This window comes from Momordica charantia, assembly GCF_013281855.1.
Source record: "Momordica charantia cultivar OHB3-1 chromosome 1 unlocalized genomic scaffold, Mcharantia_2.0 BLBB01000001.1, whole genome shotgun sequence".
In the NCBI taxonomy this organism is placed as follows: Eukaryota; Viridiplantae; Streptophyta; class Magnoliopsida; order Cucurbitales; family Cucurbitaceae; genus Momordica; species Momordica charantia.
Window position 1 is genome coordinate 11,975,284 of NW_028275157.1, and position 24,285 is coordinate 11,999,568.

General features: G+C 34.1%; 2 protein-coding genes and 2 long non-coding RNA genes across 5 annotated transcripts; 3 read left to right on the forward strand and 1 right to left on the reverse strand.

Moving 5' to 3' along the window:
- Positions 1-248: 248 nt before the first annotated feature.
- Positions 249-12,887, forward strand: LOC111021304 (DNA gyrase subunit B, chloroplastic/mitochondrial). The gene is given in 22 exon segments (XM_022298206.2): positions 249-469; positions 768-915; positions 2,157-2,237; positions 2,391-2,429; positions 2,431-2,505; positions 3,230-3,286; positions 4,343-4,444; positions 6,069-6,219; positions 6,362-6,438; positions 6,625-6,735; positions 6,891-6,964; positions 7,241-7,382; positions 8,518-8,616; positions 8,745-8,873; positions 9,027-9,141; positions 9,576-9,643; positions 10,210-10,323; positions 10,404-10,520; positions 10,635-10,688; positions 10,780-10,885; positions 11,714-11,844; positions 12,251-12,887. Coding segments are annotated over 22 exon segments (2,214 nt in total). The 5' UTR covers positions 249-314; the 3' UTR covers positions 12,320-12,887.
- Positions 12,888-14,600: 1,713 nt separating this feature from the next.
- On the forward strand, positions 14,601-17,268 carry LOC148213277 (uncharacterized). The gene is made up of 3 exons (XR_015790237.1): positions 14,601-14,779; positions 15,920-16,157; positions 17,129-17,268. It is a non-coding gene; the product is annotated as an uncharacterized LOC148213277 (long non-coding RNA).
- On the reverse strand, positions 15,839-20,805 carry LOC111021314 (uncharacterized). 2 transcript variants are annotated; one of them, XM_022298216.2, is made up of 8 exons: positions 19,775-20,805; positions 19,546-19,678; positions 18,988-19,203; positions 18,636-18,791; positions 18,130-18,382; positions 17,200-17,600; positions 16,758-16,874; positions 15,839-16,231 (listed from the first exon to the last, which is right to left on the reverse strand). In XM_022298216.2, exons 1-8 carry the CDS (start codon positions 20,803-20,805, stop codon positions 15,896-15,898), a joined length of 2,643 nt encoding a protein of 880 aa, XP_022153908.1. In that variant the 3' UTR covers positions 15,839-15,895. The 2 variants fall into 2 exon arrangements, with proteins under 2 accessions (XP_022153908.1, XP_022153909.1); XM_022298217.2 differs by having other exon boundaries at positions 16,156-16,301.
- On the forward strand, positions 19,017-21,202 carry LOC148213278 (uncharacterized). The gene is made up of 2 exons (XR_015790239.1): positions 19,017-19,157; positions 19,576-21,202. It is a non-coding gene; the product is annotated as an uncharacterized LOC148213278 (long non-coding RNA).
- Positions 21,203-24,285: the final 3,083 nt, after the last annotated feature.

Consider the following 24,285-nt stretch of genomic DNA (forward strand, 5'->3'; position numbering starts at 1 on the left):
GCCTGCAATTTTTGAAATTTTTAACCATTTTTCTTAACGATATTTGATACGTAGGCATTCCTAAGATTTCCCGAAAATGTGTACGAAATTTAAAATTTTCAAAAAGATTAGAGACCAAATCGAAAAATAAAATGTTAGGGACGAAAAATATTTTGGGTCTAAATTGTTTGGATTAGAAAATCAGAAGCCCATTATGGGGAGCCCAATTAGCCCAAGGAAAAGGGGGTTTATCCTGCTGCAAATTCTTCTGAACCAAAACCCCAACCCCAAAATTTCCCTCCCTCACTGCAATTTTGAGCACAAAAATAGCTTTCATGGCGCTTCCGCTTCGCCATCTTCTTCTCAAGGCTCCTCCTTATTTTCCCCTTCGCCTCATGGCCTCAAGCTTCCTTCTCCCTTCCTCTCTGCACCTCCGCTCTCTCTCTTCCTCTGCCTCTCTCGCTCCTCCCGCCACTTTCCTCCAGCTCAGGTTCCATCTCTTTACTCTTCTTCTTGCTCCAAAATATGCAGGGAATGTTCAGAATGTTTCTTTTTAATGCTCTCTCGTGTTCTTCTGTTTGCATTTCGAGATGCCGTTTTGGTACTCGCTTTTCGGTTTTGCTGTGTTGAAGCGTTAAGTTATGGCGGCATTGTTATGGTCTTGGTGATTGAACGTGGATAGTGTAGCTGTTTTGGTTTTTGTTCGATTTTCTTGCATTATCTTGTGCGGCCAAATGGGGTTTATTTTTGTATTTTTTGCTTCGTTGTGATCGTTTTTATGGAGCTAGCGGGACGAGTTTTCGAACGGGGAAGATTTCTGGCATTCGTTTGGTTCAAAATGTAGTCTCTGCGAAGGCTTTCATGTCATCGAGTGCTGCTACTGAAACACCGACGGGAAGCGAGAGTTTGAAGGCTTATGGGTCTGAGCAAATTCAGGCAAGTAATTGAGAATTTCAATTTTAACTTCTAAGGCCTAACTTTTTGTATTAGATAATTTTTTCACTTGGGTGGGAGCCTTCGTAAAGATTTATATTTGTCATTAGATTATACTGGTTCGTCGATACTTTCACTACATTTTAAATTAAAAAAATGTTTTTCTCTCTATTATCAATATTAAACTCTTCACATTGTAGAAATGTTGGCACGTCATTGGAAATTTACTTCATATCTTAAGTTATTTTATAGTTCAGACATTGCGTGGTTCAAAAGTCAAGCATAGAGACAAAATCACTTGTACAAACTCAGTTGTAGGGTACTTTTGAGAAATCTAGAACCAGAGAAACATTTGAAGCCAAATGTTACAGTTTGAAGTAGAATGCATTTTAGACTTGCTGATGCTCTTCAACTGAAGGGATTTCTTTAACTTCCCTGTAAATGAGGCATGTAAGTAATGGAAAAATGTTAATAAATTTTGTTTAGAGAGATCGAACGATTTTGGAGAATATTTTTTAAATATTTATAAAAACAAATTGTGAGGTGTTGAAGCTTGTGCTTCACTAGGGCGCTTTTTTGAAAAGATGTGCTTTTCAAAACATTGATTCGAGTAATATCCAATTTCTTGTTGAGTATGATAAAGCATTTAGATTTTAGTTCCTCCGTCTGTATAGTGCTCTTCGGTTGTTGCAAACATATGTACTTATTTTTTATACCTAGAAATCCTTTGATGTATTTAAATAGAGGTAACTTTATCATAATACTTGGTAGTAGTTTCATTCCACCAGTTAAGCCAAAAAACAATGCCAACAATACTTCTGCGCAAGATAAAGACTTTGCCGTTAAGCAGACGGCCACATTGAGGAAAATATATGGCATTCATTCTTCACTGAGCTAGGGAAATAGGCTTGAAAGTTAAACGTCCCGAGAAGATTTTGCCACAAAAGTGAAAGGGCATTTCAAAAAAGATTAGTTCAATAATTTCACTGTTGGAGTAACACAGAATGCAAAACCTCTCTGGCCAACCCTAGGGTTTTCCAATTTTGCCCTTTCCACTATGAACAACCCTTTATTTAGTATTTTAAGGAAAAAAATGTCTTTGAAGTAGGTACATGTCAATAGTTGCATATGAAGGGAAAATTTTTATTTAAGCATAACTTAGATGTTTTTCCTTGGTTAAGTTGTTTGCTGAGCATACTTACAAATTCTGTTCTTGGTTTACACTGGTTGCTCCAAATTTTTAGGTACTGGAAGGCTTGGAACCTGTAAGAAAGAGGCCCGGAATGTATATTGGGAGCACAGGCCCTCGAGGATTGCATCATTTGGTATATAACATTCTAATTCTAATCTGGACTAAATCCACCACCACCACCCCCCCAAAAAAAAAAGAAGAAATAGAAAAAGAAAAGCGAAAAAAATGGTAAAAAAAGAAGAGAAGAAAGCAAAAGTTGATGAGATGACTTTATTGATCTTGGTAGGTCTATGAAATATTGGATAATGCTGTTGATGAGGCTCAAAGCTGGTTTTGCCTCACAGATAGATGTTGTCTTGCATGCAGATAATTCTGTGAGCATCACTGATAATGGACGTGGGGTATGATTTATCATTTTATCTTTAATCTTTTTAGCTTGGCAACATTGCATTCATATTAACCTGAAGTTGTGAACATTGTCGTTCAATCTTTTTATAAGAAGTTTGAGAGAATATATTAGGAAAAAGGAAGAGTGTCATAAATTAGGTTTGATCTTGTAGAATCTGACCTATTTTTTCATTGAGCGAAATGTTTTTGGGAAATTTTCAAATGAGCAATTTCAACGAAATCTTTCAAATTTTCAATTTCTTTACCCCGTAGGCTAAGGAGCAAAAGGAGGAATCTGCCTGGGTGCCTTTGCTTCACCTTAATTGTTATTTGAACAAATCTTTGAGAAATAAATTTTTTTGAAAGAATAGGAATCCATTTTTCGAAAGATTATAGCTTTCGTGTTTCAATCTTCATTAGAGGCATATCACATTATTCTGAGATTTGATTGAGTTTAATATTTTCAATCTTGATGCTCAAATTCATATGACTTATTTCACTATAATCTTTTGCTATAAAATTGGTAAGTTGGATAGTTTTTCTTTTTTCTCTGAATAAGGTGTTGCTGCAGGCATATCTGGAAACGGTTTTTTCTTTCTCTAATGAACTTTTGGCTTAATGTAGGATGAACTATTAAGATTGAAATGCAGGATGAATTTTTTCCAATTAATAATGCATAAATGTAGTGGATACTGTAGTTTCTTTTTCCCGTATTGAACTTTATATTATATGTTGCAGATTCCCACTGATTTGCATCCTGCAACGAGGAAATCTTCCTTGGAGACTGTGTTGACGGTATTGTTTCATGAATAACATTTCACTCGAGTTACCATGGAATAGGTTTTTCATGTATGTAATGTGTTTCTTTGAACAATAAAAGGTGGAAACTGGTCCTTGTTGGGACTTGGGAGGAGGTTTGATCCCTTGCTAAGTTTCTTGTCTTTCTTTGAGTTTTGGTGTCCAAAGTTTTCTATAATTACCCTTTAGGTCTGATTTTGTTAGATTGGAGCTTTGTTTTCTTAGTTTGGCTCCTTTTGTTGGGTTGTCTTTCCCTTTTATTTTTTCATCCTCCATGAAAGCTTGTTTTTTCATAAAAAGAAAAAGGTGAAAATTTCCTAAGATGCTTATAAACTTCAATTTTAGATGTTTCCACGTAAATGGGTCGAGAATATGTAGTAGAGTAATTTTGGGCATATTTCTTATTTTATTTGAAAATAACAGTTTTTCCCCTCTCTCTCTCTCTAAAAATATTATTTAATGATTCATCTTTTTTTTATAACCCGGAATCGATGTCCTGTGGCTTACACCAGAGGTTCCCTATAACCGGGAGTGTCGACAACCACTCCCTATTGTAACAGATGTTGCGGGATTCGTCCCCAAATTGGGGGTACCCGGACTACGTGCCCTGTGGGGCTTGAATCAGGGAGAGGGTATTCCCATTCGGCCACAAGCCTACTACGCCACCACCTGCTGGTGGTATTTAATGATTAATTTATTTGTTTCTAAATAAAGATATGAAGAAACAAACCCAAATTTTGTAGAAGAATAATTTCAGATTATTATAACCAAATATGTTTATGGATTTTTCAAAGCTTATTCAACTTTGTTTAGAATGCTTTCAGAGACTTGCTGTTTCGATCATGAGCTTGTATCTTTTACACTTTGCGATCTGATTCTAATTTTGCATCTTTGTAATTGTGGTTATATGGCTACGCCAGTTAAATGTTGAACCAGGTTTTAGTTAACTAAAGCTCTTGCCATTTTTAAAGATAATAGTGAGCATGAGTTATTATAATTCATGAACTCTATCAATGACGGTGTAGTGAGACTCGTGTGGTATTGAATGTACAGGTGTTACATGCAGGTGGAAAATTTGGTGGTTCCAGCAGTGGCTACAGTGTCTCAGGTGGATTACATGGGGTTGGTCTCTCAGTGGTTAATGCCTTGTCTGAGGTGGGCGGCTGTTATCCATTTTATAGACTTTTATTGGTGTATTTTCTCTTGATTTTGAAATTCATTTTGCATTTTTGTAATTGTGGACACACCCATTTTTTTGGTTTTTAAAGGCTTTTTGGTGTTTTGATGGTCCATAATAGATTGTGTGGGGCTGTGATGGAGGAGGGACCTCCTCCCTTTCAAGATAAGGGGATGACTCTTTAACATGCTGCTTTTTTGCAGTCTTGTGGAATATTAGGTTTGAGAGGAATAGGACAGTTTTAGATATGAGGAGAGATTTTGGGAGAAGGTTTGGTTCTTGGCTAGGTTTAATCCCTTCTTTAGGTCTCTGTTTACCAATAGTTTTTTAGATTATCCTTCTCTCATTCTTTTGAACTGGGCCCTCTGTTGTACTGTTTGGTTTGTTAACTATTTGCTTTGGCTCCTTTTGCCTTAGGTTTTCCTTTATATATATATATAATCAATGTTTTAAAAAGTTTTTGAGGCTTACGCCTTGAGGCTCGCCTCGAGGCAAGGCTCTAACTTTTAGCTTCGAGACTTACGCCTTCTTTGAACCATAAGAGGCTTACGCCTCTCATAGAAGAGGCTTATGCCTCTTTGAAAATGCACCGAGGCTTAAAGTCCTTACACCTCGTGTAATGATTAGAACAATATTAGTAATTTACCCAATTCTTATAAAATATAAAGGTTTCTTTGCATATGGAATGCATTGTAGGTGTGGTGACGATTCAATCTATCACTACTTTTACTAACTAGACTTTAAAAACATTAGAGACAAATTTTATAGTACAAGTCAATCTTATTAGTTATAATAATACTAGTGATAATAGTAGTGATATTGAGGATCTTCTTTTAGGATTTTTATTCAAGTGGCAATTAACAGGTGATATTTTTTATACTTTTATATAACTATTATGTTTAGCAATACTTGATCATACAAATTTTAGTAAAATTTGTATAATTTTTTTAATTAAAATTGAGGCTTACACCTCATACCTCCTCGAGGCTTACGCCTCGCCTCTTCAGGAGAAAAAGCCTCGAGACCGCCTTTAGCCTTTTAAAACATTGTATATATATATATGTTGTCCTTGTGTATTCTTTAATTTTCTCTTAAAGTCAGTTTCTTCATTAAAAACAAAGAATGAAATCAATGATAAATCTTATTTGGTTTCCAACCATCCTCATTTAAAGAAGCATTCTTCTGACGTTATGGGCAAGTTCCGATTGGTAATTGACACCTATATTTTCAACCCTAAGGAGACAAATAATAACTTGAAATAGTTTGGGCGTAAAACTTTTTTTGGTTTTGGGTGTCTGGACAGATCCAAACTGAAGGTGGTCAGGGTCTGCTTTGGCTCCCTTTTTTGGCTGTTGTTTTTGTAGGCCCGTTTCTTTTGTCCCTTTGGTATTCTTTCATTTTCTCAATGAATGCTCGGTTCTAGAAAGAAAAGAAAAACATGAAAGTGGTCAACAGCCTCAAATTTCTTATTCTGTGAGTTACTTTAAGGTGGATTGCATAACTGACAAAAATTTTAACAAATCAAAGGGGCAATGACTGCACATATTATAAAAGGAATGTAGAATTTCCTTTTCCTAATTAAATTTTATGAATTGTTTTTAGTTGTTGGAAGTTTGTGTTTGGCGTGATGGGAAGGAGTTCCACCAAAACTATTCTCGTGGAAAGCCTGTGACCACTCTAACATGCCATGTTCCTTCATCTGAGTTGAAACATCGCCAAGGAACTCGAATCAGATTTTGGCCTGACAAAGAAGGTAATGTTTGACCATAATTGTCTGAATTATTTCTGTTGATTAACAATTCTGATATAATTTTCAATTATTTGACGATCATAGAAGCTTGTTTTTTTGTTGATATTTCTTTTTACTTTAATCATCGTGTTCTAATTTTATTCAGTCTTTACTACTGTGATACAATTTGATTACAACACAATATCTGGGCGAATTAGGGAGCTGGCTTTTCTAAACCCCAAGGTATTTTGTTCTTTTTTGGTTTTCATGTCTATAAAATGATGCCGGGTTTGATATAATTCTACTTTGCTTTTTCTGGGAAAATCATCAAATATAAGAGTTAGTGGATAGCCTTATTATTTTCTATTACATGTTGGAAGCCTTCGAAGCACTGTATGAGTTACCATCCCATTGTTGTGACCCTTGCAGTTGACTATAACCCTTAAAAAAGAGGATAATGATCTGGAGAATAATCAGTACAATGAATACTGCTATGCTGGTGGCTTGGTTGAATATGTGGCATGGCTGAACAGTGATAAGGTATGGGCATCTTATACTCTTCCGTTTATTCTATTTTAATTCCTCATTTCTTGTACATATCTCCTTAATTTTCGTTTCATCTTTTATACACGATACATTAATATATTCGTAATGCGAGTCCCAATCACTGCTAATGCTGATAATATTTACTCCAGAAACCACTTCATGATGATGTCTTTGGTTTCAGAAAAGAAACAGATGGAGTAGCCATTGATGTTGCTCTTCAGTGGTAATTCATTTAATCTCGCCTTTCGCTGGATTTTATTTCATGTGAGCAATGAGAACAGTTACTAATCAACGCCTTAATTAAATGAAAATCTCCATATCAGAAATATAATACTAAATTTCTTTCCCAACATGGTTATGGGATTATCAATGCATTGCAAAGTCAGATTTCTCCATTGTTATGGCCCTGGCCATAATATGAGATATTAACGATCGTTCTGCAACTGACACTTCTTTGACAAGAATTTTAAGATTGCCTGCTTTATCGATTGTTTACTAGGTGTGCAGATGCATATTCAGACACAATTCTAGGATATGCTAATAGCATACGTACTATTGATGGTGGCACCCATATAGATGGCATGAAGGCTTCATTGACGAGAACTCTCAATAATCTTGGGAAGAAATCAAAGATTATCAAGGTAATATTGTTTTCATAGTTTCTTATAATTAAAAAAAAATCATCTTCATAGTTTTATCAAGTTTTTGATGTGTCTGTATGCGTATTGCCCATGTGCATAGGAGTCAGAGATGTAAGTTTGCTTGATTATGGCATTTATACAATTTTGCATTTATTTTATGAAGCTGCTTCATGTTCTGGAGTCTTGTTGTCAAGAAGTACTTGTCTGATTTATCCTGAAAAATTCCTTTCTATTTGCTTGCTCTTTCCCTACTTCCTACCACATGCCCAAACCTCACCGTTCCTAGGTATCTTAAAAAATAAGAAAGGTAATTCAATTATATTTCTGATAGCTTCATGACAACCATAGCCTGACTTCCTTTTGTGTCAATTGGAAGAGATTTCTTTTTGTAACTTCCTAGCTGTCTTTAGGTTGAGACTCTCCATCCCCTCCTTTGTAATTTCATTGATGGATAAAATTTGTTTCTTACCAAAAGAAAAAAAAACAAACAAATTGTGGGCTATATAGGAATGTCTATCAGAAACTTTAAGTGATTTTTCCTAACTACAGGATTGAATATTTTATTATATTCCTCCACTGAATCCTTGAACCAGAATGTATGTTGCAATATCACAGGGAAAGTCTGTTTTTGGTCGTGGAAATCTTAACACCTTATAGAGAAAATCCAGAAGAGGACTTCTAGTTTGTGTTTAGTTGATTTGAGCAATGAATTTGATGATGAACAATGTCCGCATATTTTTACCTGGCCTTTTTGCATGGAGTGTCTTCTCTCAACTTTCAAATCTATAATGGAAATGCTGAAATTGTAAGGACTAATCTCTGGTCATCCTTTGCACGGAATGAATAAAATCATATATATGTTTTTGATAGGAAAAAGGATAATAGTGCAGTGTAGGATTTTATTTGCTTCCATTTACTTCTCGGGCAGCTACCTCTAATTTTTTTTTTTTAGAGTTTTCCAATCTCCTTAGAATTTAATAGGGTGCTATCTAGTCTCCCTCCTTTCCTACGTCATCCTTTTTTTTTATTGGAGTTAACGAGGATATTTGATTTTCTTATAGTTCAACTAAAAAAACTAATATATAAGGAAATAAAATAAGGAAATAAAATAAGCAAAATTATGTATTTTTTCCAGGATAAGGATATCAGCTTAAGTGGTGAACATGTTAGGGAGGGATTAACATGTGTTGTCTCAGTCAGGGTCCAAAATCCAGAGTTTGAAGGACAGACTAAGGTAGTATATTTATTCCAGAAGTTTTGTAAATTTAAAATTTTAATTTTGATGTCCTTGCCAGGTTATACTGCTATTATCTGTGTTTTCCCCTGTATAATGTGTCTTTATTTTATGTCAATTCCTAAAAGACAAGGTTGGGAAATCCTGAAGTGCGAAAAGTAGTTGAGCAGTCTATACAGGAGTACCTAACTGAATACCTGGAGTTGCATCCTAATGTTCTTGATTTAATTCTTTCAAAATCTTTAAATGCTCTCAAGGTGATTATCCATTACTTTATGAAGTTTTACATGTGATTCATTCCTTTAAAAGCATGTGCTCCAATTGAGGAAGCCATATTGCAAGTGGGATTCCATTTCAGAATTTTCTCTTAACTTGAATCATTTTCATTTTCTCTATATTCTCATCTTTAGGCAGCTCTCGCTGCCAAGAGGGCAAGGGAGCTGGTGAGAAAAAAGAATGTTTTACGTTCATCATCACTTCCTGGCAAACTAGCAGATTGTGCATCAACTAATCCCGAGGAGTCAGGTATTTAGCTTTCTAATGGGTGGAAATTTAGAGTTTTAAGATGGATATATATTTTGGATAAGAAACAAAATATTTCATATAGGTGCCTTGAGGCTTTATGATATGGATATTTAATAGTATTTTACTAGCTTTAGTTCTATTCTTTTATATTGTATAAACTCATTGGTTAACTACCTAATTCTTCCAGTTATCTGTAACAATCGCAACCCTCCAAGTGATAACCACCCAGAAGTTTAGATATTTATAGCTTAACATATCTGAAGTGTGTTTCCTTTAAGACAACATCAACAGAAGCACTTAATCAAAATTTGAGTCTTCAGACGTGTTGAATGACTGCATTCTTGTTCTGAGAAATTTTTACATTTTGAGGCACATTTTATCTTTTAAAAAATCTTTTTTCTTTTGAGTCTCACCTAACCTCTTCTATGCTACAGAAATTTTCATTGTAGAAGGAGACTCTGCAGGTGGAAGTGCAAAACAAGGCCGTGATAGGCGGTTCCAGGTATTCTCTGATGGTTGATGATCCGTTGGTTACGTATATTTATATTTAATTTATTGCTACTGTTAAAAAGGCTTAAAGCTTGTAGGGCCAATAAATTAAGCTATTTTCTTTAATAGAAAACAAAACATATTAAAATAAAAGAACATTGCAAGAAAAGAGGATGAGAAATCCTCTTAGCTGAAAGATACTTTTACCTCCATTTGAAATCAATAAAGTTCAAGAAATGATTTTAAATCCAGTGTTCGAAATATTAGAAATGCTACTAAAATCTGTCTTGTTCAGAATTTAAAATTTTGAAATGATATAATTATACATTGTGAGGATTGTGACAGCATATTTCATCGTAATTATTATTGTTGTTATTTCTTTCTCCTTATATCAAGCAAACTACGATTTAGATACATGCATGTATACATGTATAACTTACAATCTACAGACAGTACTTGCATGCACATAGGAATATAAATTGTATGTGCACGCCTGACAAGCCACAACAGACCTTGCCTTCAAAACCAAATATTACAAATCCTAATTATCATTGATTTCTTATAAATACTCGGGTTCAGGCTATTCTACCTTTGAGAGGCAAAATCTTAAACATTGAGAGGAAGGACGAGGCCGCAATGTACAAAAATGAAGAGATTCAGAATTTAATTCTTGGTCTTGGACTTGGAGTGAAGGTTTATAAATTCTTTTTCTTCAATTTTTAAAAATTATTATTTTCTTAGATTATGTATTTACTGTTTACTATTGGCGTCAGGGAGAAGATTTTAGAAAAGAGGATCTCCGTTATCATAAAGTAATCATCTTGACGGATGCCGATGTAGATGGTGCTCACATCCGAACTCTGCTCTTAACATTTTTCTTTAGATATCAGGTAGGTAATTGTCAATATTATTTATTGACAGGAAGCGCATATAAGATGCAAAAGCAACTTTGAACACATAATGTAGTCGATCGAAAACCGATTTATATTAGTTCTTGATTGCAGAAAGCTTTGTATGATGAAGGTTGCATTTATATTGGAGTTCCACCTCTTTACAAGGTTCGGTTTCCCCTTTGATGGGTCAGAGATGCAGAATGATGCGTAGTATTAATTCTTTTGTGCCTTATTCTTCTTTTTTGGAGGTTGCCAGGTTGAGAGGGGGAAGCAAGTATATTATTGCTACGATGACATAGAACTAAAAAATCTTCAAAGTACCTTCCCTCAAAATGCATCATACAATATTCAGAGGTTCAAAGGTATTCATACTTCGTAGTGTTGATTCTATCACGTATGTTAGATGGGTCTGTTTTCTCTCTACCTTATATCTTACGTATCTTTGTCTTGAGCTAACTGATGCTTGCCGAAATCATTTTCCACCCAAAATCATTGTGATTGAGAGTAATATAAACATGCTTTTCAAAAAAGTAAAAAACATTTTAGAGTGCTTTTGCTGTAAGTGGCTTGACTAAGAACTTTTTCAAGAGTATAAAATCAAACATCAAAGTGATTTATTATTCAAATTTTTTTTACTAAAACGATTATAATTAAAATACTTTTAGTAAAACTGCTTTTTTTCAAACATGCCTTTACTATAAATGTTAATGATTATGGAGTTGTCTTCCAATTAGTGCTAAAAGTATGAATAATATAGTTCTAAAAAAGTTGACTATTATGCATGCACAAAATGCTAACCACAAAATAAAAATTTTCTAAAAAGAATCAAAAGGTATTCCTTTCAATACTACAAAAAAAACGTCCTTCGATTGGGCTGGCTGTTTTTGTGATGAAACTTATATTTTCCTATAATAATGTTGATAATAAGAAATGACAATGTAGCCAAATCGAGCATAGCTCAAGTGGTTAATACACTTATATTTAATTAAAAAGTCATGAGTTTGAATCCTCACCCTCATATGTAGTACTCAACAAAAAAAAATGTATTGAACAAAAAAAAAATGTATTGAGTATTTAATAAGAAATGGCGATGTAATAGCAAGTTTGTACATCCTCCAAAGTTTCCATGTAGTTTTTCTTAAAAATATCTATGTTTCGGAAGTATGCTATAAATTAGTCATGCACTTTAGGTTTGGGAGAGATGATGCCTGCACAACTATGGGAAACAACAATGGACCCAGAACAAAGAATGCTGAAACAGTTGACAGTTGAGGACGCAGCAGAAGCAAATGTCGTATTTTCGTCTCTTATGGGTGCCCGAGTAAGTAGCTTATCCATGTCATATATATGCATGTTTAAATTCAACTTTAGGAGATCCATTTCAGCAGGAGGCACTATTTGGATCAACTTGGTATTTTCTTTTACACGTTAAAAGTTGCTAAGTGATGGATAATGGACCATTCCAACAGGAGTGGATTCATTTAGATACCAACCAATTCATTAGAACTAGAGAATATCAGCATCGTTTTCTTTCACTTTAGAAAGGTTTTTTCAGTTTTCCCTTTTAACTTAGCATTCCTATTTGTGTTATTTGCCACGCCCGATGGTTATTTGCTAGGTGAACTCTGAAGAGAGCTTAAAATTTATCTAGCATACACATCTCTGTTACTTGAAAAATTTCCATGTTATCGCCACTGGGCTTATATGAGCGTTATTTTTTCCCCCAGGTGGATTTTCGGAAGGAACTTATTCAGAAATCTGCAAATTTGATCAATATCGGGCATCTAGATATTTAAGTGTAGGATAATAGCTTCTAATCTGAAAAAGGTAGGAACTACAGGATGGTCAGCTTTGGAACTTCTGGCTTTTCGAGTCGTCTGCTCTATAGTTAAAACAAAGCTAGTAAACAGATTAAATTGGATGAAGTATCTATTTCCATTGGCATTCATCATGATTTAAGTTCTCAGCAATGGCATTCGGCGATGGTGTCGTGAAGACACAGAGCTTTGGTTCAGGCCTTTGCATGGAAGTGCTGTGCTCATTGTGTATGATAGAAGGGGAGAAATTTAGGAGACTCGTGGGTGTTGTAGTTAGAATGTAGAAACTTCTGAGTTTGATGTGTGAAATGTTGTGGAGCAAGTTTTTAATGTTTCTAACTTGGCTCCATTTTTGGTCTTTTGTTTTGCCTCCCCCTGATGTTGTATAATTTTACACATAATTATACATTGTTTATTCTAAAATCTTAGTCATTGAGACCTCATTGATGAAATGAGAGATCAAGTTATGACCTTACTTGAATCGGATCTGTTCTATAGGTTGTACAACTGTGTCCTCCATTATCATAAAAGAGAGTTTAATTTCTTATATTGTTTATTCTAAAATCTTAGTCATTGAGACCTCATTGATGAAATGAGAGATCAAGTTATGACCTTACTTGAATCGGATCTGTTCTATAGGTTGTACAATTGTGTCCTCCATTATCATAAAAGAGAGTTTAATTTCTTATACACGAGGCGTTTCAAATAATAAAGTTCTGTTTTTTCCCTTTATTTTAATTATCAAATATGTTATGAATTTTATTGTTTGCTTGAGAAAGAAGATAAAGTAGCAGTTTTAAGTGGAATTAATAGGGTTTGTAGTTACTAGTGATTATGAAGATTGCTGACGCCCAACTTTTGCTATCTAAATTATCATATATTAACTTTTTAGCATGCATAAAAATGAATAAAAATATTAAATTGCAAGTTTACTTCTTAAATTTGTTATTTTGTATGTATGTAATAGGTCCTCTTAAATATTCAATATTTTTTGTTTTTATGAATAATCAATCTATTCAACTTAAAAATGAATTTTGTGTCTAACAAGATTTTTGACTTTCTATTTTTTTCTAATAACTAATAAGTTTGCTAATTTAAAAAAAATTGTTAATTAGGTTAAATGACTTATTAGATATAAAATTAAAATTTAGGGACCTATTAAACATAAAAGGAAAAGTTTAGAGATTTGCTATGCACTTTTTAACTAGGAATTTGTTACACTTTTCACTGTTGATTTTTGGGCAAGTATAGCATTGGTGTGATGCTTTATCGAATGCACTCCAATGATTAAGTTAGAACTCAAGTAAGGAAGTGTGCGAAGCAAATAAAGTAAGATGACTGTAACAGTAAGAGTCTACTTGAGAGTGTGTGTCGAATTCTCACAAGGAGTAGTGTAAGGGAAAACGAGTTACCTCGTTTAGAGTTGCTCTCTTCCTTGTATATATGGAGAGAGATAGCGGACATAGGGTAGAGTATGCCGCGCCCAGTGTCCATGGGGACTGTCGACATCCTCTGTTCTCCTTTGTGCCTCGAATGAGGTCTCAATTTTACCAGATAACATATTAGATACGTTTGAAGTTCATGACTCCGAAAGTTTAAGGACTAAACTTATAGTTAACCTACTGTTGATGCCTAAACCTGATTTGATTACATGGTTGATGGTGGATGATGTGTGTGGTGTCTCCAATTGTATGTAACTTGCAAACCGAACTCAACAACAGTGTGGCGTTCTACCTAATGTACTTCGAAACTTAAGTCAATATTAGTTTGGATGAGACAAAAAGGGAGCTTGAGAATTGGTGCAAGAAATTGCATTCCCTTAACAAAGGGTTTGACTCCTCTTTTTATCAAAGAGCAATTTGGGGAGGTGTGTTTTGAGAGATCCGAACTCTAATGCTAGAGCCAGAGTTTAGATCTTTTAACACTAGGGATGGGACGTCTGTTGTATGTCAGTAACTTTTCTAATATAAAATAATGGCTATATTTAAAAAAAAATGATTGAATATAGTGTCATATTGAATTGTGATAGAAAAAAATGAGATTAAAAATAAGCTTAAGGAACAAAATAGATACCAAAACGATCGTAAATAGACCAAAGTTAAATATCAGATATTTTGAAGTGCAAAACTAAAATAGCACCATCCACACTATTGATTATTTCTTGACAATTTCTATTTTTAAACTTAAAAAAAAAATCGATTTTTGCATTTATATGAGTATTTTCCTTCAAATAATTGATAACACAACAGATAACAGTTCGAAATTATTGAAAATGACATTAGTTAAAATTTAGAGAATGAATATTGTTTGAGTATCTACGAAGGGAATATCCATTGGAGCATAGGAATCCATTTTCAGCAAGCTCATCACAAGCACCCTATAACCCCATTTCTCGAACCCCATTCTTCCGCCATGAGAGCACAATCATTCATCATCGAAGTAAGTTTCGTCTTTAAACTCTGCGTGATCATCTCAATTGCTATCTCCGCTACTCTCCAGTCGCTAAGGTTTGCTTGCATAATGTTGTATGTAATGCAATGCGGTATTTCTGTTAGTTTTGGACTTCGAATGCGCGGTTTTAGTTATATATGTGTTTCTATACATTAGCAATCCACGCTGCTGCCGGGTTGTGCTTTTATGTAATTAAGAATGCACTGGAGGTGTTTGATGTATTGTCTGTATGGTATGGTTGTTTCATTTTTCTTTGATGTGCAATGTGCAATGTGCTCTATTTGCACGTTTATGATGTCGTCTGATATACTCTAAATTCTAATGGAAAATGGTAGAGAATGGTTGGGAAATTTCATAGTTTTGGAATTCAGATTGACTGGTGAGGTATGATTGGAGTTTCTGGTTTAGATCCTTGGAAGAAGAAACTGCTTCTGATTGCTCAACAAGAATATAGTTGTAGTTCTTGAGTTTTCTGTATGAGTTGTATGATTTCACAGCATAGTCCACGAAATTAGTCCCTAGATTATGAATTACATTTTGAAGTAATGATTTGGTTGCTGAATTTCAATACGTAATGATTTAGTCGCTTTTAACTCCTATAATTTGATTTAATTACTACCGTTAAATATCTCTCTAAGATGTGATGTGAGTTTGACGTGCCAACCATTTAGATCCCATCGGTTCATCATTTTTATTTTTATATACATGGGATTAGGTGGGTGCCTCACCAAACCTTTACTACAAACTAATGGATTTTTACGATAGAGATTAAATCGTTACAAATTTTAAACTATAGAAATTAAATTGTTACATATTAAACTCAAAAAATTCAATGAGAGAATCGAAATATAAAAACCAAATATGTCTTTTTTAATCTGGATCAAAATAAACACAAAATTCTAATCCTCATGCTTGGTCGTGTGTAATTTCTGGTCATATACATATCAAGTTGCGTTGTTGATTCATTCCCAACTTTTAGTTATACTTTAATTGGATTATTACCGTCGCCAGAACATTAAAAGTAATGAAGTAGAGGGACTACAAATGTAATCTAGAAATCCAATGAATAGTAAAAGCAACCCCCAAGTTTTGTGGGTCACTTTCTTAAAGAATGTTATAATTTTTCAGGTTTCTAACAAAGGTTTCCCCGACAATGGAGCCAACCTTGATGAATACAGCAGGATAGCCAACTGGAGCGTCTACCTTAACTTCGCAGCCTGGTTTAGTATATAATTCCCCCGTCCATATATGCTGCCATGAAGAACTTTCTCCCAAAGGAAAGTAGGCTTTGACATTGTTCTTGCCTTTGTCAAGAACAGGCACAACAAGGATCTCAGAACCAACCAAAAACTGCTGGTGACTCAATGTAAGCACATACTCATCTTCTGGGTAGTGAACAAATAGGTGGCGGCACACAGGCAGGCCCTTTTGAGCAGCTTCCTGTATTGTTTTGTGACCCGGCCACCCAAGAGATAGAAGTTCATGGGATCCGCCGAGGAATTTGCAAATGCTAAATATATGTTTATATGTTTTAGTCTCTAATGTTTGAGCTTTTTTCGGTTTAGTTCCCATCGTTTAAAAAGTTATAATTTAGTCCCTTATGGTTTAACATTTTTCGGTTATACCCTTTCTGATAGTAAGATCATATGACATGATTCTTAGTGAATTGGAAGAAATTTAGAAGAGGAACTAGGCTACCTAAGAGAGGAAAATTTTAATTCCTCTCCTGAATTTCTACCAACTCAATAAGTATGATATTGCATAAGTTTACTATTAGCCATATTTAACATCTACTCACGAAAGAATGTAACTAAAAAAATGTTAAAAACATAAGAGGTGACTAAAAAAACTTTATTAACAATAGGGACTAAGTCAAAAAGACACTCAAATTTTAGTCACTAAAACATAATTTAGCCATTTGCAAATATGGAAGTCGCAGTTGGAATGTAAAAGTTTGTGTACGTACCTTTACAAGTTGGACTCTGTAAAACTTCCAAGCACTATAGACCTTGGCAAAGCGAGCAAACTGTGTCAAAGTTCGGTCGTTTGAGTAGAATTGGCTGTTGCAGGATGGTTTGTTTCCCTACATGCAGAAGACAGTTGAAAACAGTGACTAATATTCTGATGCAAAATTTATATAGCTGTAGCATATTTCATTTTCGAGTCTCAGTCCAAAATGAGGCTTTCCCCATACTTTATTTGTATATATATAAAACTCTGCTGCAGGGTACAAGTTTCCATTTGTTTGGGGCATTTTAGTGAGGATAATCTGAGGATGTGGTTATGAAAGAAAGATGTTTCTTATGAATTTGATGTCATGACATAATGTTTTTTCAGGTTTTGATTCTTCTCAGAGAAAGGAGCAGAGAACAGAATGGGAAAAAAAGTAAAGTTGGTTTTTAACTTACTTCATGGGTTCTGAAAATAGTGGTAAAGGCATTTAACTCCATCCACCGTAGAAGCAGTTCCTCACTTCTTCGGTACTTGATGAATGGTAAATTTACCGCACAGTACCCTCCTATATCACTGTGGTTAAAAGCATACCCAGAAAGTCCACTGCTGAGAAGGCCAGTGACAGCACTCTTTATTCCATCATTGGCTTGCCAACTTACCATCTGGTCTCCTTCCCAAAATAGCATCCCCCATTTGGGACTGTTTCTGAAACCAGCTCTCATGAAGAAGACTAAGGCCTCATGTGGGTCTTCTTTCTCCTTACCGACAAGTTTGCTTTTCCATTCATCTGCGAATTCTCGGTTCATCTGGGCCCATATTTCTGGGTATCTATTATGGGCAGCAATGGGATCTTCACCTGAAATTATGAGTCAATCTGTAAGTGATAATACAGAGTAGTTCTGAAATGTGAAATCATTTCTGATTAAGGTAAACTAAACAGTATTTTAGTGACAATAAGTTACATTGATAATCACACTTGTTTGAATCAACTTTTTGTCCAGGATACAGACATAAAAATGTTGGAAAAAAGGGAAATATGGACCTCATTTGACAACCTTATGGGAATTACAAATTTCAAGTTCAACCCGAGTTGGTAGCTCAATGTTCAAAGAAGCAAGTAAGATGGATTACAGCATAAAATTTGAAGTAGCAACCGAAATATAAAGGATTTATCTGATGGTCTACAAGATGACAAATAGAAAATTATCTCTTAATTGTGAGATAATCAACCATTATTGGGTATTTATTTTGAAATTGAGTACAAATATTAGCAGTTAAGGGTCGTCTTTTGCTTAGTAACAGAAGGTGTAAGCAGATATATAAAGAGGTTAAATGTGGATGCAGCCAGAATCGATGTTCGTTCTGAGGTGGGAAATTAGTACAACCTGAATAGAGGGTGGCATCTACAGGCAAGCCTTCGCCAAAATCAGCCATCCATCCTCTCACCCCATCATCCACCATTTCTTGCAGAATTTCCTTGAACCAACTGGAACTATTTGGGTGTGTAAGATCCAACATTCCCACATCAAAAGCTGTGTTGGGAACCATGTAGGGTTCTCCATTCTTCTTCTTTATTAAGATCCCCAACTCCTTTGCTTCCTCATAAAGGTTTCTCCTTCTATTCTGCTTCTCATCAGTCTGAAGTCATATAGAAATTTGAAACTGAAAATCATTAGTCTACAATTAAACCTCCACTTCTCTGCTCATATCCACTAATTGTATAATAAGCTCTCCATTTTAGTCAGGCATTAAGAAAGCAGTGTCTATGTCTATCTGGTGGAAGACAAGACTTCAAAAGAATCCATCCTTTTAACGTAATGCAAGAGTAGTAAGAATATTTCCAATTTGGTGATTGCAGAAGAACAGAGTTTAGTGAGAAAGGAGAAGATACCGGAGCTAGGCAGGGATTGCAGTATGTCATCACTTTGATATGCTGAGCACCAAGATCTTTAATTAATTGTTTCCATCCACAGTACCTTGTTGTGTCAACTTCCCAATTCCACCATAGTTGTGATCCAATCACTGTTTCTCTCTGCCCCACCCAGTCCTACACATTATTTTCTCAGATGAGGAATGTAAAAGAATGTACAGAAACTTTAGAAAAACTATACAACTATAAAAGCATGAGAAAAATACTGTATGACTTGTGGTTCTGCATTATATTTTTCATCTATTAGTATAGGATGTTGAATTTGTTCCAGAAATCTTAATACTAGCTTGTAGAAATGAGAAATTTGTACTACCTGCAACCAAAATGCAGAAATGGGAACTTTATAAACTTTAAGGTCATCCCAGATTTGGCGTACAGCATCAGTCCCGCCCTGCATCCCAACCACAGCACCTGATATCATCCATCCTGGAAGCTCTGGAGGCCTCCCAATGGTGTCGGTGAAGCGTTCAATAAGCTCAGAAGGTGAGTTTCCATGCAATATCCATCCTTGAATTGAATTCCCATGTATCTGCAATCTCCAGTTCACAGAAAATGGGAAAACTGCAAGTTTAAAATTCTTATTTGAGCTCTTTACTTGGGGTTGGGGGGATATCCTGAGATGTTCTTTTGGAGTTCATATCTATTTACTTTCTACTTTTGTGTTAAACCAAGGCTTTTTTTCAAACATTTCATGGCTTTAGGTTGGTAAAATGCACTAAGCTTTTTCACTTCTATCTTTATTTGTTTGGTATTATTATGTTTCTTTTACTTTCTACTTTTGTCTTAAACCAAAGCTCTTTTCAAGCATTTCATGGTTTTTTAAGTTGGTGGAAGGCAATAAAAGAGCTCTAGTATAGTTATTGAAGGGTACCTGAATCTGAACTCTATCATTCTTTGTCAGATCAAATACAGAGTATTCATATCCTTCAAGGTACAGAGATCTCATTCTGGATGTCATATAAAATGGAGAAGGAGCATAAGTAGTACTCCAATCTCCTCCAGCCCTGAAGTGAAGGTAAGTTCCAGAGGTTTAAATGGATCGTTTTGAACTCAGTTTTAGAACCAAGAGATGAATAAGTGTACTGTTTGTTTAAACTTACCTGTAGCTAACCAGATTAGCTGCAAAAGTGATAGGCTGATCTCCTCTACCAATGCCCTGTTCTTGAACAAAGATTGGAACTCTTTTCCCCTTGAAATCCATATGAGAAAACTGCTCTCCAAATCCAAAGAATCTTTCCTTTTCTTCACTTGTGTAGGTGAAGCAGACCCTGTTGAATCCTTCAAATTCCTCAGCTGATCTCAAGCCTTCCATTTCCTCTTCTGATGAGGAAACTCTAACACACCCTTTCAGTTTTGCCAAAGACCAATACCATTCAACTTTCCGTTTCTTAAGTCGATGCAATCGAAACTTAAACCTGTCGAATCGCCCTCTTGAATGAGCCATTTGGCGACATTCATAGCTGGGTTGGCCAAGCATCACCTGAAACCCAATTTGGCTGCTGTTTTTCTGTTCAAACAATACCCAATACCTTGCAGAAGCAGGAGGGGCTCTTGGGTTGTACTTTAAATCTCCATTGAAACCAGTTTCTTGAAGCCTGTTCTTCTTCTTCCTCCTCATCATCTTCTTCTTTGTATTGAATATTCTACCATTAATGAGCAGCATAGGAAACTGGGCATCTTTCAGGTGCATTTTCTGGTCCAATCCCAAATACCCAGATGGAAAATGATGATCCTTAACCTCCAACTCATGATCCCAGCCATTGATTACCCTGATATCGTCAACTGTTTGATGATTACAGACCAAATGAACAGCCCCATCCTTCACAGCAAACGAGCCTCTGCTTTCTTCCACCTCTGTTTCCACCATTGCTGCAGACACAAAAGCTTGCCCTGGGATTGTTGACCAGATGGATCTGGTGGGTTGAGAGAGATGGTAGATTGAGAGAGACCCACCATTTTCGAACCTCCATAGAAGCTGGAAATCCTGTCCGATTGAGAGCACTTTGATCGCAGGAAGTGCTTGAAAGTTTGCAGAGAGATCTCCCTCAACTGAAGGAAGTGAAGTTGGAGCTGAAGGGAAAGGGTTGTTGAAGTGAATGTGATGTTTTTTGGTGATTTTAAGGTTTGTCATGCTTTCTGTTAGAACCAAGAGAAGAAGGCCATGGAAGTTTTTAGAAAGTGGAAGCTATTTGAGACCCCCAACGTACAAGGAAACAAGGAAGAAGAAAAGTCGTTGATGGGCTTCCATTTTTGGACTACTTTTTATTGCTTGCATCTTGAGGACATGTAAGAATATTCACGGTAGACAGGAGGAAGTTTTACAAGAATATGGAGCGAGAATTCAAACTTTCGATTGATTCAGAAAGTGCCAATATGAAATGAGGTCAGGGACTCAAATTCCTACCCCACGTTTGTTGTATTGAAAAGAAAGTCTATCGAAAAAGTTTATAACGTCTACGTTTTAATTTATGTTCATGTTGAAAAATGTGTATATATATATATATGAACAATAAATTCTTTCTTCTTCAGCTTTTTATAGGTATTTATTTTTGGAAAAAAGAAAATCTCTTTTCTCACTCCTTTACGACTCCCTCTTTCATTTTAAAGAAAATTTTAGTGGTGGAGCGTAAGAAATTTGTTCTACTCTATCAACAAAAAAAGTATTATTTTATGTATATATTAACTGTTTATGGAGAGGAATTTCGAACGTACAACTTTGCTTGACTCCCTCTATTCTGTTGGAGGGGATAAAATTGATTTATATTTCACTGAATTTAACTTATTATTTTATTTGATAGATTTCTTGTCACTTTAATTAATAGTCAAACGTTGATGAAGTAGACATTAATGGCTAAAGACCCATTTAATAATGATTCTATTTTTAGTTTTGTTTTTATAAAATGAATTCATTTGTTATTTCAAGGTTTTTAAAATTTAAAACATATAAAACAAGAGAATATATCATTAAAGTCTGATATTTAGAAATGGAAAATTAAAATTGATTTTGTTATGAAATTGAGGCTGGTTTTGCTGAATTTGAATGAATTGTCAAATAGAAGCTTCAAAAAAATTCAAACAAACAAAGAAGTGGTCAATTCCTTTGAGCTTCCATTGAATTGCTTAGTTTGCCAAGAAATAAAAAAATATATATAAAAAAAAAAAATCAAATTTGGCAACAAATTGTTGAGTTCTCATGAAAAAGGGAAGAAATTTTATTTAAACCCAACAATATTATAAAAAAAAATAAAAAGACCAAAAGTATTTTCTCAGGTAAGCTAACAATCAATTTTAAAAAAAAAATTTGTCATTTTTTCTGTAAATTCTTATATATTGTTAGTTGTATTTTTATCTCTTTCTATTTGAGAAATATATTATATATTATCATTAGAAGCTTATTAAATCAAACAACGGTACTCATTTGTCTCTTAATTTTTATTTTCATTTCATTTTTTCCGATTATAATTTTAACATGACACTCTACTCACCATTTTCTTGAAACGTAACCATAAATTTATATTAAAGGAATTCCATTATGCATAAACTTTGTATTAAAATGTTTCGAACAAAGACATTGATCACTTTTTAAAAGTACGGAAACATTGATCACTTTTTAAAAGTACGGAGACCAAAATAACCATTTTAAAAGTACAATGATTAAATTGAACCAAAGTTGAAATTACATGTACTAAAAAATAAACCAAAGTAAACAATACTAAACCAAAATAATATTTAACCCTAAAGTTTCTCTCAAAATTCTATTCATACAATCTCTTTGTGATATTGGGAAAAAAAGAACTTTATATATTTTCAATTTGCATATATAAAACTCCATTGATTGAGTAGTAAAAATTTAAATAATAAAATGAAAAATCATTCCTCCATAGAATGAATTAGTTGCTAATTCTTGCACGTCTTGGAAAATTTTTAGTGGACCTTATTAGCTCTCATCCTTCTCACCTATAATTTTCAAGATTTTCAATTATTGTTTGCTTCATCTTATTTCTCTTCGTCTATTTGCTTAATTAATACATATAAATTACAATATATTTATTTGATGTATGTAAAAGATATGAAATTACATTTCGACATTTAGAGCCTATTTGGCGACGTTCTCGTTTCTTGTTTATGTTTGAATAGAATTGCATGACCCAAATTCAGAAATGATAAAACTATGTTTTTATTTAGGTTTTGGAACAAAATAGAAACAAAAGTCACAAAATATAATAATCACTTGAAATGAATATTTTTTTGTCAATAAAAGTCATTAACAATAAGTAGACATCTACCAAAAAGTTTTTAGAAAAATATACATCTACTAAAATGTTGTTACTTTTAATAAACTTGTTTCAAAATAGTCTTAAGTTTAATATAGTTTCAAAAATATTGATATTGACTGATCCCAAATTTAGGGTAAGAGAAAATTTACCCTAAACAGAAAATTATCTTGAAATCAACCTTTCTATAACAAAAACTCCCTTACATGTGTCAATTTTTATGTATAAAGAAATGAAATTTTACAAATTTAAAGGAAAAAAAAAACCTACCCATAAGGGATATGTTAAATGTCAACAAAAATAACGAAATCGAGTAGTAATGATAAAATAGTTAAATTAATAAATAAATATATATCTATTTTTATCTGGATTAAAATATTTGTTATTATTATTACGTTCACTGATATTTTTATGGTATAATTGTTAACTTCTTATGTCGATGTTGAACACATGGACATATAGAAAAGTCGATGAACATGGCAACATGCTGACGGGAATTTAATGCATGTCCATGCATATGGTTAAGAAATTGGGTTCGATTCATTCCAATGAATCAAAACCATTTAGTGTCCAAATTCATTCACAAGTGAAGAGCTTTTTTTTTTTCCTTTTTTTTTGGGTGTGGTTTTGGTTGTCTTTTGAATGTTCAACTCCATCCACATACATCAATGCATCTAACCTTTATCTCTACCAACATTCAAACAAGACAGGTCTTTTTTTTTTCTTTTTTTTGGTTTCGATTAAATCGTTTTGCCTCCAACACTTCAAAAATCACAAGTAGTTGGATCATGACTAACCACAATTAACGACTTTGAAAATGTTTCGATCGGATAGCCAAATTTGCGTCGCCATAGACTCACAACCAACAACGTCGACTTATTCCAACCAAATTTGTCTCTATAATATATCTAGTGGGACCATTGCACAATTTTGGTCATTAACAATGGTCAAATAAGCATGTAGCATGTAATCTTCTCGATTTATTCCAAACATGTTGAGGACATTTCAATTCATAAATAATACTGTTAGTGTAAAACCCACGAGAGAATGTTTCATAAAGTGTACTAAAAAATCCATGTTTTTCCAACATGAAAGGGAGAAATTCTAGTGTTTAATAAAGATTTACAATTGAACATTAATGCCAATTAAATCATCATCAACGACTTCAAAATTCTTAACTTTACCTATACATGCATTAATACTTACATAATTTAGGGATCACTGCAGATTTGTCATGATTAAGATAAAATATTACAAAAATTAAATACATGATTTTTTATATTTAAGTTAATTGACCATCTAAGTATAATTGCATAACTCTGTATTAATAACTCAAG